Below are 13,222 nucleotides of genomic sequence, written 5' to 3'. Positions count from 1 at the left end.
GAACCTGTAACATCACGGGAAGATGTATAATGGATTATATGAATGTTTGTGCTCGTTGTAACTCTCACTAAATAAAACCCCTCACACTTCTTGAACAGCCCATGAGGAAATCTGCACAACCAGTGAAGGTGTCATGTACCGAGTTGGAGACCAGTGGGACAAACAGCACGACATGGGCCATATGATGAGATGCACTTGTGCCGGAAATGGCCGTGGCGAATGGACCTGCCTTGCATACTCCCAGCTTAGAGGTATGTGTCTTAATTTATGCACCAAGGGCCTGATCCAACTCTCATGGAAGTCAAAGGGATCCTTTCCACTGACTTCATCGGGAATTAGAGCAGGCCCCAAAAACAATTGTACTTCAACAGGTCTCACTTGTGGCGGCCAGGAGGTATATTTGTACAAAGATCCAGATGTTGTTTACAGTCAGGAATAGCACCAATTCAGCTCTCACTGACCCTCGATTAGCTGGATCAATGCACATCCTTGTGTTCTCTTGCTTACATTTAAGGTTCAGCACCATTGCAGCTACTCTGGTTGCTGAATTGGGGCTATTCTCCTGTGCAGACAAAGCCCCAGGCTAGGCTGAAGCTTGAAGACAGGGTTAAAGGGCAGTGCAGTCTTGCTGTGCTATTTTGAAGTGAGGTTTTTAATTCCTCTGTGTAGGATGAATTACCTTTGCAGGCTAATCTATATGAAAAGTTGGCAGGACAGTACTGAGATTTCTTTTAAGCAGCCCAAGTAGGGAAGTGCTTAGACAGAACCAAAAAAAGAGGACTTCAAAGGGGAGAGCATAGACATTTGATCATCCTAAAGCTACTTACAGCATTGAATTCATGTCTGGAAAAAGCAGAGTGGGTGCTGTCAGAGAGCCAAGAAAGGACGCTAACACCACTGCTGAAATTGGATATAATTTATACGGAAAGGCTCTCTCAAGGGCTTTGAGGTTTTCCATGCATCTTGTGCAGAACGGTGAGAGATGCACAGCTAAAGGATCTGCTGTTCAGTAAAGCTCCCTTCTAACTCTGCCTAAACGGCCAGCACTCAGCATTCTGATCTCTGAAGGATGGGTGTTGCAGGGAAGTGTGGGAGAGAGTGAAAGGAAACGGTCAGGTTAAAGCAACTTCTGCTGAAATGAGTGAAGTAACCTAGTCAGGAAAATATATATATATTTTTAAGGGTGTGGGTTCTCTCAACCCTGCTGATAGATCACAGCTTTCAGGAAACCTCTGTGGGCCTTCTTGTAATATTTCAGCATTTACAAAGCATCAGTGGATTTAGTCTCACAACACACCCGTGAGGCAGGGAAGTACTAGCCTCATCTTACAGCTGGGTAACAGCGGCAGTGCAGATTAAATGACTTGCCCAAGGACAGGAAGGCTGTGGCTGACCCAGAATTGAACATGGGTCTTTGGAGGCTGATTCCATGCCCTGCCCACTAGCAGTGCAGCTAAATCCTTCCATAAATAACAAGCCATATTAATGACGGTTGATTGCTTCACAAAGCAACTCACTTCTACAGGGGTTTTCAGGTTTGCTTGTTTTCTTAAACTAGCTTTTATTGACCAGATTGCTTTAAGGATAAAGGGTTAGGGCCAAGTCCTCAAATGGTATAAATTGCCATAGCTCTGTTGACTGGGGGATCTGGCCCTGCACAGTGCATCAGTGGGTACGAGTAATAACTGGGGCGTATAATACATCAGTTCCTCTCAGGGTTACAACAAAGTGTCGTCAAGATACCAAGCAAAAGAAAGTGCAGAGAACATTTTGGGCTGCATTGTGATACCCTTGCTCACACCGAGTAGTAGTTTACTTCCACTGAAATCAGTAAGGAGTAACGTGCTTCTCAGCTCGTGTAAGAATATCACAATCTAGCCCTTTATAAGCAAACCCAGTGATTTTTTTAATATGTCATTTTAGTTGCTGTTTCACGTGCTGTAATTAACATGCCACAGGAACCCCATTTGAATAAGGCTAAATACTTTGGGCCTGGATCCTGCAAACCTCCTTCCTACAAGTGTCCCTTAGCCACACAAGTAGTCCCCTTGATATCAATGCTGACAAGTGGACACAGGGGATCATAGTGTTTAATCCTATCCTGGGAAGATCACACTTATCTCTGACAGATACCTGAGGGGCTGTCTCTCTTTTCTAGAGCTTTTTGTGGCAATAAGTCTCATTGCGCTGATGGGGAGGGGGAAGAATATGTTCCATAGAAGAAGTATTCTATAACTTCTTTTACTTAAAGCAATCGTTGAGGGAAGTATTCTGTTTTCTCTCAAACAGATCAGTGTATTGTCGATGACACCACCTATGATGTTAACCAGACATTTCACAAGCGTCATGAAGAAGGACACATGCTGAACTGCACATGCTTTGGCCAGGGTCGTGGGAGATGGAAATGTGATCCTGTCGGTAGGTTAATTCCCAGCTGCTCCGCTCGCCAAGGCCAGGTCGTAGCTACGCAATAACAAGGAAATGTGTGATAGGGCGGGTGGGTGAATTTGGGCCAGATCTTTGGACAGAATCTGCCCTCAATCACACTAGGAGAAAACTGGAGTGACTGTGACTTCAGAGGAGTTGCAGCGCAGTGAGTAAGAGCAGAGTTTGACTTAACTCAGGTTATCTGACATGTCATGGGAGAAGCTGATAATATCTGCAATAACCATAGGTAGTGGCAACTTTACTCCTTACTGATTCCTCCCGTGGAGTATTCCTACACTATAATACACTCTAGCTTCAGTAGCTGCCAATGTTGCGGGCTAACAGATCATTTTTAGCAACCCATTCGACGGAACTCTGACAAATAAGGCGTTCAGCAGGGACCTCCGATTTTGTGCAATCAGCTGTTGTGTGGAGCAAGCCAGTAATGCTAAACCCTACCTTGTAAATTGTTCTTTTTTCTCCGCTTTGCCGAAATCTTCTGGTCTCTTGACTGAACTGAAAAGCATGGAAGATTGCACCAGCAAATATTATCTTACTGTGAACGAAACTTATTTTATTTGGCTGCTTATTATACTGGGCAGCCAAACAAAAAGCGAGCAAGCCAATGCTAAGAGTGCGAGTGCTAATAGCATGCCAGAGTTTAGCTAAAACCATCATAGTTCTGTACTAGAATGAAGAGATTTCTACTTTTCTGACCAAAAAAATGAACTATGATTTGGTGATAAGACTTAGTTGTTTGATCTGTGATTACCAACCCCAAGAGAACTTTAATATGTTTTCTTTGGCAACAGTTCAGAAAGCACTAGTGGTTAAATTCTGCTTTATTTATCGTATGTCTGCCCAGATTTACTGGAGATCATATATATAATGTCATATAATATCAGAGTTGGAAGGGACCTCAGAAGGTCATCTAGTCCAGCCCCCTGCTCAAAGCAGGACCAATCCCCAGTTTTTGCCCCAGATCCCTAAATGGCCCCCTCAAGGATTGAACTCACAACCCTAGGTTTAGCAGGCCAATGCTCAAACCACTGAGCTATCAGATAGTAAAGTTCTTGCAAATTGCTCCTTTGAAAGAAGGAAATAAATTTGTTTTAAAATGAGTTGGAAAATATCAACAAAGCTGCTGTCTGTTGAATCTTGTCATTGATTTCCCCAAACCTAGTCCCTATTCTCCCAAAGGGAGTATACAGTTAATGCTCACTGCAGTCCATCAGTAAGACTCTTACTGAGCCGGTTTCAGATATGAGTTATGCTCCCCTATGTCTGGAATCAGTGTGTTGAAGTAAATGGTGTTGCTGTAGAGTTTACACCTGAGTTTTGCCATTGATTTCATGGGAACAAGATTGAGCCTTAAAGGAGAGACGAACAGGTGCAGTGGCTGAAGCCGAACCAGGCTGTAAAATAATATCTGCTGCCCAGCTCCTTGTGGCTCCATTGACTCTAGGGGGCGGCAGGACTGCAGGATCAGAGCCTGTCCTTGGCATGCTGTCATTGTTCAAAACATACCCCAGCTGAATTAATATCCAAACCTCTGACTTGCTGTTGCAGTAGTAAATCTAGGGTCTGGATGAGTTTCCAAGTACCCTAGTTTTGAAGTTAGACTTCTGTTGCCCCTTTGAGTAATGCTTGGAGGAACGCTATTTGCAGTGTGTTTTTCCTCTTCTTCTGTATGTTGATCCAACATTTTGATTTTGGTTTTTTGGTCGTTTAAGTCAACATTTGACACTTACCTGTACCTGTTTTGTGCCTTCAGACCAGTGCCAGGATTCAGAATCCCGGACCTTTTATCAAATTGGGGATTCATGGGAGAAGTATGTTCATGGTGTTAGATACCAGTGCTATTGCTACGGCCGGGGTATTGGAGAGTGGCATTGTCAACCTCTGCAGACCTATCCAGGTAAGAATCCTAAAGAGTAAACACATTCTCCTGACTAGCTCTGTTTTAGTGTGCTAGGATGGGGTTGGCCACATGAGTGGAGCACAGGGTAAATACCCAGCCTGCTTCCTCTGCTGATCTCGGCAATCTGCATGTCCTTTCGTATCCTTGTCAACGTCAAATAAGGTTAGGTGGTTTTCCCTATATATAACGAGCAAGTAAGGGTTTGAATTCTCTAGGTTCTTTTGCCTGTGGATGGTTTGCAGTTGTTCAGCTCACAACATGGTAGGAAATTCCTGTTGGTTTTCTTCAGCAGCAGAACTGTTTCCACCTGAAGGTGGACACAAGAAAGTGTCAATCTTACAAGTAGAGGGCCAGAGACTGATCACCATAAAAATCGGAGTCATTCCATTGGCTTCACTGGGGTTACTCTAGAATCTAGATTCACACTAGAATCTGGCCCATTTTGGTTTTATTTCCACTTTGGTGTTTCACTGAAATGATAGCTTTGCAATCTATCTACTATCTATATATTGCTTGAAGAATCTATATTCTTACCCAACCCACCTGCTGAAGCAAAATGCACCATGGCAGGAAATGCCTTCCATGGTCAGTGCCCCAAGCAAAACTTTTGAACTCTCCTTTGCCCAATCAATTCTAGGAAATATTCAGAGGCAGGTCAATGTCTCTGTTTGCTGGTTTGTTCTTCCGTAGTTCCATGAACATAACGTGATAAGAGCAGCAGTTGCACCAACTCTTCTGTTTAAAGTTTGCTTCTCCAACTGGGCCTTAGTTTAAATATTAAAACTTTACAGGCAAACACTCTGACTAAAGGATTTGTAGAAAACCAGTTCCACTCTCAATGTATTGTGTGGTTCACTGGCCCAGACCTTGCTTCCACGTTGGTATAAATATTAAGTAGCTCCGTTAAAACGGACAGAGTAATTTTAGTGCATAACTTCTATATCACGAAGATGATTATTATCAATCCCATTTTGATTATTGGCAGAAAAATTTCTAATAAAGCCAGACTCGGAAAAAGGTAAGTACTCCGTTAACAACCATTGGACTGCTTTGGTATTTTACAGACCTGTGTACTTACTGTCTTATCACACACATTTCTCTGAGGCAAAACAGCATGCTCTAATAACAGAAGTATGTTGCAGTGAAGATGTAACTGTGTATGAGTGATGTTTTTAGTTTATATAAATGGAATGCTTGTGAAAACACAGATAAAGCAAAATAATAGGCTTGTGATTTACATACATACGTTGTCTTAAGGAGAATAAAATGAGATCTGTGAGTAGCTGGCAGGTTAGTACTCATAAGTAGAGCTGGTCAGGAGTTTTTTGATGAAATGTTTTTCCATCAGAAAAATGCTTTTTCATCCAAACTGAAGTTTTTCAAGAGAACTGTTAGCTTCGGACAAATTTTTCCCTTCAAAAGTTTGGGGGGCGGGAAATAAACAACTTAAAATTGTTGAAGCATTGCCTTTGACATTTTGGAATGAAAAATTCTGGGTTTCTGGTTTGCAATCACGTTTTGTTTTGAAATATAAGCTAATTATAGTAAACAACAAAAAAAAACGGATACATTTTTTTAAAAAATGTATTGAACTGATCAAAACACCGTGTTTTGACTGACAGAAATGGAAATATTTTGTAGCTCGTGAACATTTCTGAGATTTTTTGAATTTTCATCCTCACTGGGGAGTTGCCCTATGGAGGGGTGGGGGGCAGGTAATCACCTGCCTTTCTGCTCACTTATTCCAGCTCCCTGGTGAATTGGCTGTTCTGTACGGCCTGCTCATTCTCCACCCAGTTATGAGGAAGGGGCGAGGCAACACGGCAGCAGCTTTGGCCCCAACCCTACAGGCTCTGGCCATGCTGGTGGCCCATGAAGGGTATAAGTGGGCTCTTTAGATCCCCTTGCATCTTGTGTGGCCCTCATTAACCCAGAACCTGAGTGCCTCACAATCCTTAATGATTTATCCTCATGACAGCCCTGTGAGGAAGGAAAGGATGTGAGGCACAAAGCCTAAGAGGGTGTCTACAATGCAAAAAAAAAAAAAAAAAACCCCTGCAACCCCACAGCAGTGAGTCTCAGAGCTCGGGTCAGCGGACTTAGCATGAGCCCCGCAAGGCCATCTAGATGTTTGCCCTTGGGCTCTGAGAAACACACCCCATGCCTGGTTTCAGAGCCCGAGCTCCACCCCAAACTTGAATGTCTAAACTGCTATTTTTAGCCCCTCTGCCTGAGTCAGTTGACCCAGGCTCTGAGACTCAGCTCTGTGTGGCTGTGGTTCTTTTTTTTGCAGCGTAGACGCACCCGAAGTGATTTGCCCAAGGCCAGGCAGGAAATCTGTGGCACAGCAGGGGACTGAATCAGTGTCTCCCAAATCCCAAGCTAGTGCCATACTCTGTTTGACCTTGGCCATATTGCATAGTCTCTTTGGGTCAGATCAACAAAGGTACTTAGATTCCTAACTTCTGTTGATTTCAGTGGAAGATAGAAATCTAAATACGTTTGTGGATCCGGGCCTTTGTGCCTCCAGCCTTACCCATCCTTCCTCTCTCTCTCTGTGGACACAGATTGAGGCTCACAATTGAACTCTTATATGAGAGACAAAACAGGAATTGGATGGTAGAACTAAGGACTGCCAGTGAAGGGAAGAATGGGACACAGCCCTCTGGATTTCTTTGCTGAATTTCTTACTGAGCCTCATTGACGCCTCAGACTTCTAAAACAAACATCTCACTGAGTTATGTGAAATATGCGCTCCGTTAGACTGGAAACCAAGGCTTCGGACATGAGAGGGCCTGGAAATGTGCACATGAATCAAATATAAAGTTCCTGAATGTAGATTTGGGGTTAGACAAGCTTTGAAATATTCTCTGGGTGGGTATGGATTTGTTTGGGCTGGAAGTCTTTTTAAGTATATGCAGGTATGTATGTTACGCTGTTATCCAAACAGACCATAAAAGGAAACTTTTTTTTTAAAAAAGGAGGGGGATTTAATGGCTAAAATAACAGATCATCCTGCGGAGTCAGACTGCTCTATGCTGGAGTTCTCTGGGAACTTACACCTACTGTGTAAGACCATCTGAGTGTTCAATGACCTTTTCAGCATTTATTTGAAAGCTTTTCACAATGTGGTTCAGGGGAGGAGTCAGAGAAAGGAGCATAAACAAGACAAAAAGGTGCTGTGAATTATGAGCTTGATCCAATACCCAGTGGAATTGTGGGTGCCTTTCCATTGGTCTCTAGTGAGCATTGGAGCAAGCCATTAGCATCTTTGGTCCTGATTCAGCAAAGTACTTAAGCACATGCTTAAAGTCAGTGGGACATACGCATGTACGTAAACGCTTTGCTGCATAGGGATGCACTTAAAATACATGATTAAGTGCTTTTCTGAATCGGGGCCTTTGAGTTTACAAAAGTGCTCTGTTGCAGGCCTACAACTAAACCTCTGGGCTGTCGGTTGGCTTGTGGGCCTGTGTGTGCAAGTCATGTTTTTCCTCCATGCAGGTGCTTAAGGCAGTCGTTTCAAACGCAGGTTTTAAAATGAGTTGATTCAGAGATGTTGTAAAATGCATAGGGTCTTTTAACTGATGATCTTCAATCATTAGCAGAAAAACTGCCTTTTGCTACAGGATGGAAGAATGTGTCATTTGAATAAATGTAAAGAAAATTGTTAGAGATCCCCTCCTTTTTTTTTTTTTTTTTTGAAGCCTAAGGCTGGGGTCTTTATCCAAACAATCGTATGATGATATGGGGCTAGTCCCATTGAGAGATGGAGGTGCAACTTCCTGAATAAGAGGTTCACAACCTATCCCTAAACAGCTCCACAAAAATGTGGGTGTTTTATATGGAAACTTATTCTGCCCCTAGTTCTGCTTTTGTTCCAGTACATGTAAGAGATTTCTGAACCTTTTACTGGCGGTGGCCGTATTGTTGACCTTCTCTCCAGCTGGTCAGCATCTAAGATTCTCCAGCATTCTGAAGCACCCTGATTTTATTGGGCTGCCTTGTGCAGCTCTTAGGACATCGATCCTGCCTTGAGACAGACTATAATTAGCCTTGGAGATCAGTTTTAATTCTGGGAAAGCATTCCATGGACCCCGTCTAGCAAGGTGCTGGACCTACCCAACTCCCATTGGCTTACATGTTGAGGATCCTCAGCACCTTGCCAGAGGTCCTTAGCATGACACAGGATGAGGCTTTAAGTTAGCAGAGATTTTTTTGCTTTTAAAAATTAACCCAAATTGCAGCGAAAGGTAACTGATAAAATTTCACTTATAATAAGCGCATGTTGAAAAAGTCCTCTTATTCCCCATGCTCTGTCAAACTATCTGGCTCTGTTTTGCAAGTCTCTTTCCATACCACTTATGACACAAGTCTTCCATCACAGACACAAGTCTTCCATTGTAAGTTTTTCCAGACAGCATATGCTAATGCCTATAGAGCAAGATGAGACAGGTGTACCAGAGCATTCGCTATAATGAGTGTTGGAACCTGGGGGATAGAGTGAAAACCTATTTATTTCAAATGTTCATAGTAATATTGGACAAGCAAATGCATTTTGATTAATAAATCTTGGATGCACTGAATAGCAAACTAGAGGGGGAAACTCCCTAATTAAGTTAAAATGGGGAACTTCCCTTTCAGGTGCCACTGGTCCTGTGCAAGTGATTATCACTGAGAGTGCAAGTCATCCCAACTCCCATCCTATCCAGTGGAATGCACCCGAATCCTCTCACATTTCCAAGTATATTCTCCGATGGAAACCGGTAAGTGCTTCCTTCAATCATAATATAAATCATCTGCATTTGTAGCTCCTGACATCCATGCAAGGCTCTCAAAAGCCAAAAATCAAAACATTTTTGGTTTTGGGCTTTTAACTTTTTTCCCAATGAAAACCTGAAAAACACTAATGAAAACAGAAATTTTCTGATAAAAATTCCCAATTTCTTAAAATTAAAAGGAAAAAAAAAAAAAAGGTATTTGGGGGGGCGGGGCGGGAAGGATTGTTTTCATCCAGCTCTAGTTGCTAATTCAGTGATCTTTCCCTACTGTAGAGAACGCTTTCACTGAGGATTAAAAGTGACAGATATTATCTAAGCATGTACAGTGATTATGGATATTTGTGAGTGAGCATTACTGATCAATGTGCTTATGAATTTATGATTTCAAGTGGAGTTAGGTGCCTAAGTATCTTTGAGGATCTGGGTCTACAGAGTTAGCAAATATGCTGGAAAATTAGGCAGTTGATTATGTGTTGGATGACTAGTATAAATCCTTGTGAAAGTTTCCTTATTTGGAGGGAACGTTGGCTTTGTACCATGGACATATTACTGGAACAACTGGGACAGATTGTATCACCATAACGAGGAGGTAGAAATGAGCAGGATACAAAGATGTAAACATCTGGCAGCAGATTAAATAAACACAAGTCATTGCCTTCTGTAAAGTCTGAGCCAAAACTGGTTAGCCACAGCTTGCTGGCTTATTCATATTTAAGAATGATTCAATTTAACCAATGCAAATGAGTCGTCTGACAGTGCCCCCAGACAACACTCTTTATAGATGCCTACTCATCCATTAAACATGTTGGTGCATACCCACCGCTTGGCGTTACGAGAGCAATCTGGGCCTGGTCCAAAGCCCCTTGAAGTCCGTTGGAATCTTTCCACTGATTTCGATGGACTTTGGATAAGGACTTTGGACTTCCTTAATGAAATGGGCTTTAAACACTGGGGGCCTGACCTTAGCAAGGTGGGGATTTAGTTTAGCACTTCCCGTAGAAATCAAGTGTGGGTCAGAGGGGAAGAATCTTGCTGAGCATTGTTGTCAGAGGGTAGCTCAGTGTGTTACTGGATGATCTCCAAATATTGTACCTGCTGTAGAATTGCTGGCTGACTTTTCTAGCTTCTTGATTGATCGCTGGGTATATATTGCTGCTTAAACCTTTTCAAAGGAGAACCATTAAAATCTCAGGGCATATCCCTAATTTTAACAGGATCGTTATCCAGTATCCCATTATACATTAACCACAGCTAAATGCCTCTGGAGGGCCACAGTGCACTGCTAGCCCCTCCTCCTCCTGAGGACTTTTGTTCATCCTGATATTAGTCCTGCCACAGACATAGGCTTCCAGATGCCACCGTGATCGGCTGCCATATCAAAGCATAATTTGAGATTTCTGCTCTTGAGCTTTGGGGGTCTCTTTCATGGTATTGGATGTCTTTGTTCTCTTAGAAAAACCAGAGAGTGGTGTGGAAAGAAGCCACCATTCCAGGTCACTTGAACTCCCACACTATCTCAGGCCTGAAACCTGGGGTGTTGTATGAAGGGCAGCTCATCAGCGTGCAGCAATATGGACACAGAGAGGTCACACGCTTTGATTTTACCACCACTAGTACGACACCTATTTCTAGTAAGTAACCGTATGAAACCGTATTTCCATACAGCCGCTGTCCTACACTTTACTTCCTTGTACGATCGTTTCCTAAGTTATTTGTTTCCTGTGAAAAATTCAGCTGCATCCTCTGTGGATATTATAATAGACTGTTTTTTTTTGCTTATTTGCCACACTGCGTACTTGCCTTTTTAGAAAGGTAATAGGTACGCCTAGATCCTAGCTGGCGTAAATCGACAGAGCTCCGCTGAAGATGATAGACCCATGTCAGTTAACCCCAGCTGAGGAGCTGTCCCTTCATTTCTTTTGGGTTGGTATTTGTTAATTCAAGTAATACTTTCTGACATCTCCGCATCTGTTTTCCTTTGCAGGCAACACCCTTTCAGGAGAGACAACTCCACTTTCTCCTGTGGTTGCTACCTCTGAATCGGTCACAGAAATTACAGCAAGTAGTTTTGTAGTCTCCTGGGTTTCCGCCTCTGACACTGTCTCAGGATTCCGCGTTGAGTATGAACTTAGTGAGGAGGGCGATGAGCCACAGTACCTTGGTAAGGCAGATGTTTGAACCTGTTTGGCCAGGGTAGATTAGTGTAGCTCTGTGGTGGGGAGTTGCTTCTCCTACTCTTCTATCCGTGTGAATTCTTAGAACCATCCTTTTTTTGAAGATCTGACTAACTCTTGTTTAATATTTTTTTCCATTGAGATCTCCACATTCTGGAATATCCGCATATTCGACGAGCTGGGAAGGATGGGCTGGGGGTTAAAGCACTAGGCTGCGATTCAGGAGATCTCGGTTTCATCCCTCTCTCTGCCGTAGGGGCTCTGTGTGACCATGGGCTGGTCAACTTTAGTCTCTCCGTTTCTCAGTTCTCTCTCTAAAACGGGGATGGTAATATTTCACAGGAGCATTATGAGGATAGTGTTTAAACACTACCAGGAGTTGTGCTCCGGAAAAGACTCTGAGGGAACGGACAACATTCTCTGATTGATTTTCCATTCAGCTGCTGCCCCCTCTGAATGTTTAATATGAATTATGCATGAACCACCCAGATAATTCTTCAAACCCTCCCTGACAACTAGCAAATCAGGGTGCGAATTGGTGTCAAATCAGTGCTGGACTCATAGCAGCAGCTAAAGTCAGGCAGAGTGCAATTGGTTGCTGTGCAAACCTGCCACTGCACCTTACGGCTGACCTGGTCTCCCCTGGCTAGTCCGTGCCCCGACCTTCTTCTAAGTAGCCTGCCAGTTGTAGAGAACTGTCCTAGACTCTGGGGCTTTGTGATGGGACTAGAGAGCAGGCTCAGACCAAGCAAATGTTATCACAAGAAAATTGTGAGTCGACAGAACCAACCCAGAGTTTTTGGTTGGTTTGTTTGGTGAGAAAAAAGCAACATTGCAAAGTCTTTTCTATTTTCTTTTTTTGCAAAGATCTCCCGAGCACAGCCACCTCTGTTAACATCCCGGACTTGCTACCTGGACGTAAGTACATCATCAACGTCTATCAGATCTCAGAAGAAGGAGAACAGAATCTGATCCTGTCTACTTCCCAGACAACAGGTACATGTTGGGATGTGCTGCTTGGCTTTGGAAGTCTCTGTTCTGTGGATTGTTCTCAGATGTTCTGACATGTCTTGGCATCACTCGCTTTTCTCATCTGTTATTCCCTTCACCTCTTTTAAACAGCACCTGATGCACCTCCCAAACATAACGTGGATAAAGTTGATGACACTTCAATAGTCGTTAGCTGGAGCAGACCACAAGCTCCCATCACAGGTCTGCCTCATTTACATGTAACTATTTTAAACTGTTGAGGGAATGTTTGCAAAACCTGACATTCAGAAGAGAGGAACATACAAAGCGCCACAGAGCAGATGAGCAATTCTGTCCACCCTGGGACGCCACATGGAAAGTGTTTTTCAGACAAATGGGGAGTACAAGATGCCCCTTGCAGGCAGGCTGCAAGGAGCCTGTTTCATTCCTGATGGGTTTTCCAGTTTGAACCCTGGTTTGAAGCCTAGTTCAGTGGGCTGGGTGACAACTGATTCTGCGGGTTCACTTGCAGATCCAGGTTTGACTAACGGCAACCCCACTATCCTCTGCACCCATGGCCTCTGTCTGCCCCCACATCATCCCCATAACAAACCTGGGACGCATATTCTTAAAAGTTCAGGGGTGTTTTTTGGATCCCTGGGGGAAAATGTGTTCATATCTTATTTTTACAGTTCCTTGTGCTGGTGATAGTGATTGTGTCTGGTGATCATGTCTGTTTTGTCACATTAGGCTACCGAATTGTCTATACCCCATCAGTGGAAGGTAGTAGCACGGAGCTCAACTTGCCCGACACCGCTACCTCTGTGACCCTCAGTGACTTAATGCCTGGGGTTCAGTATAACATCACCATCTATGCAGTGGAAGAAAATCAAGAGAGTACTCCTGTCTTTATCCAGCAGGAAACCACGGGCATCCCACCCAAAGGTAAT

The 13,222-nt window shown here is 43.4% G+C and overlaps 1 protein-coding gene across 6 annotated transcripts in view; it reads left to right on the top strand.

Annotated features, from left to right (window-relative positions):
- The window catches only part of FN1 (fibronectin 1), a 67,424-nt gene that overhangs the window by 16,219 nt on the left and 37,983 nt on the right, over nt 1–13,222 (top strand). For 5 of the 6 annotated variants that reach the window (XM_073306741.2, XM_073306740.2, XM_073306739.2 and 2 more), the window contains exons 10-18: nt 99–251; nt 2,290–2,418; nt 4,202–4,345; nt 8,993–9,114; nt 10,583–10,760; nt 11,114–11,290; nt 12,171–12,299; nt 12,426–12,515; nt 13,023–13,217. In XM_073306741.2, the coding sequence (XP_073162842.1) occupies nt 99–251; nt 2,290–2,418; nt 4,202–4,345; nt 8,993–9,114; nt 10,583–10,760; nt 11,114–11,290; nt 12,171–12,299; nt 12,426–12,515; nt 13,023–13,217 (1,317 nt within the window). The remainder of the gene's footprint in view (nt 1–98; nt 252–2,289; nt 2,419–4,201; nt 4,346–8,992; nt 9,115–10,582; nt 10,761–11,113; nt 11,291–12,170; nt 12,300–12,425; nt 12,516–13,022; nt 13,218–13,222) is intronic. The other variant, XM_073306736.2, reaches the window with a different exon arrangement.

This window comes from Lepidochelys kempii, chromosome 11 (assembly GCF_965140285.1).
Source record: "Lepidochelys kempii isolate rLepKem1 chromosome 11, rLepKem1.hap1, whole genome shotgun sequence".
NCBI lineage: Eukaryota > Metazoa > Chordata > Testudines > Cheloniidae > Lepidochelys > Lepidochelys kempii.
The sequence above is the reverse complement of the archived record's forward strand: the minus strand, read 5'-3'. Positions and strand labels throughout refer to the sequence as shown.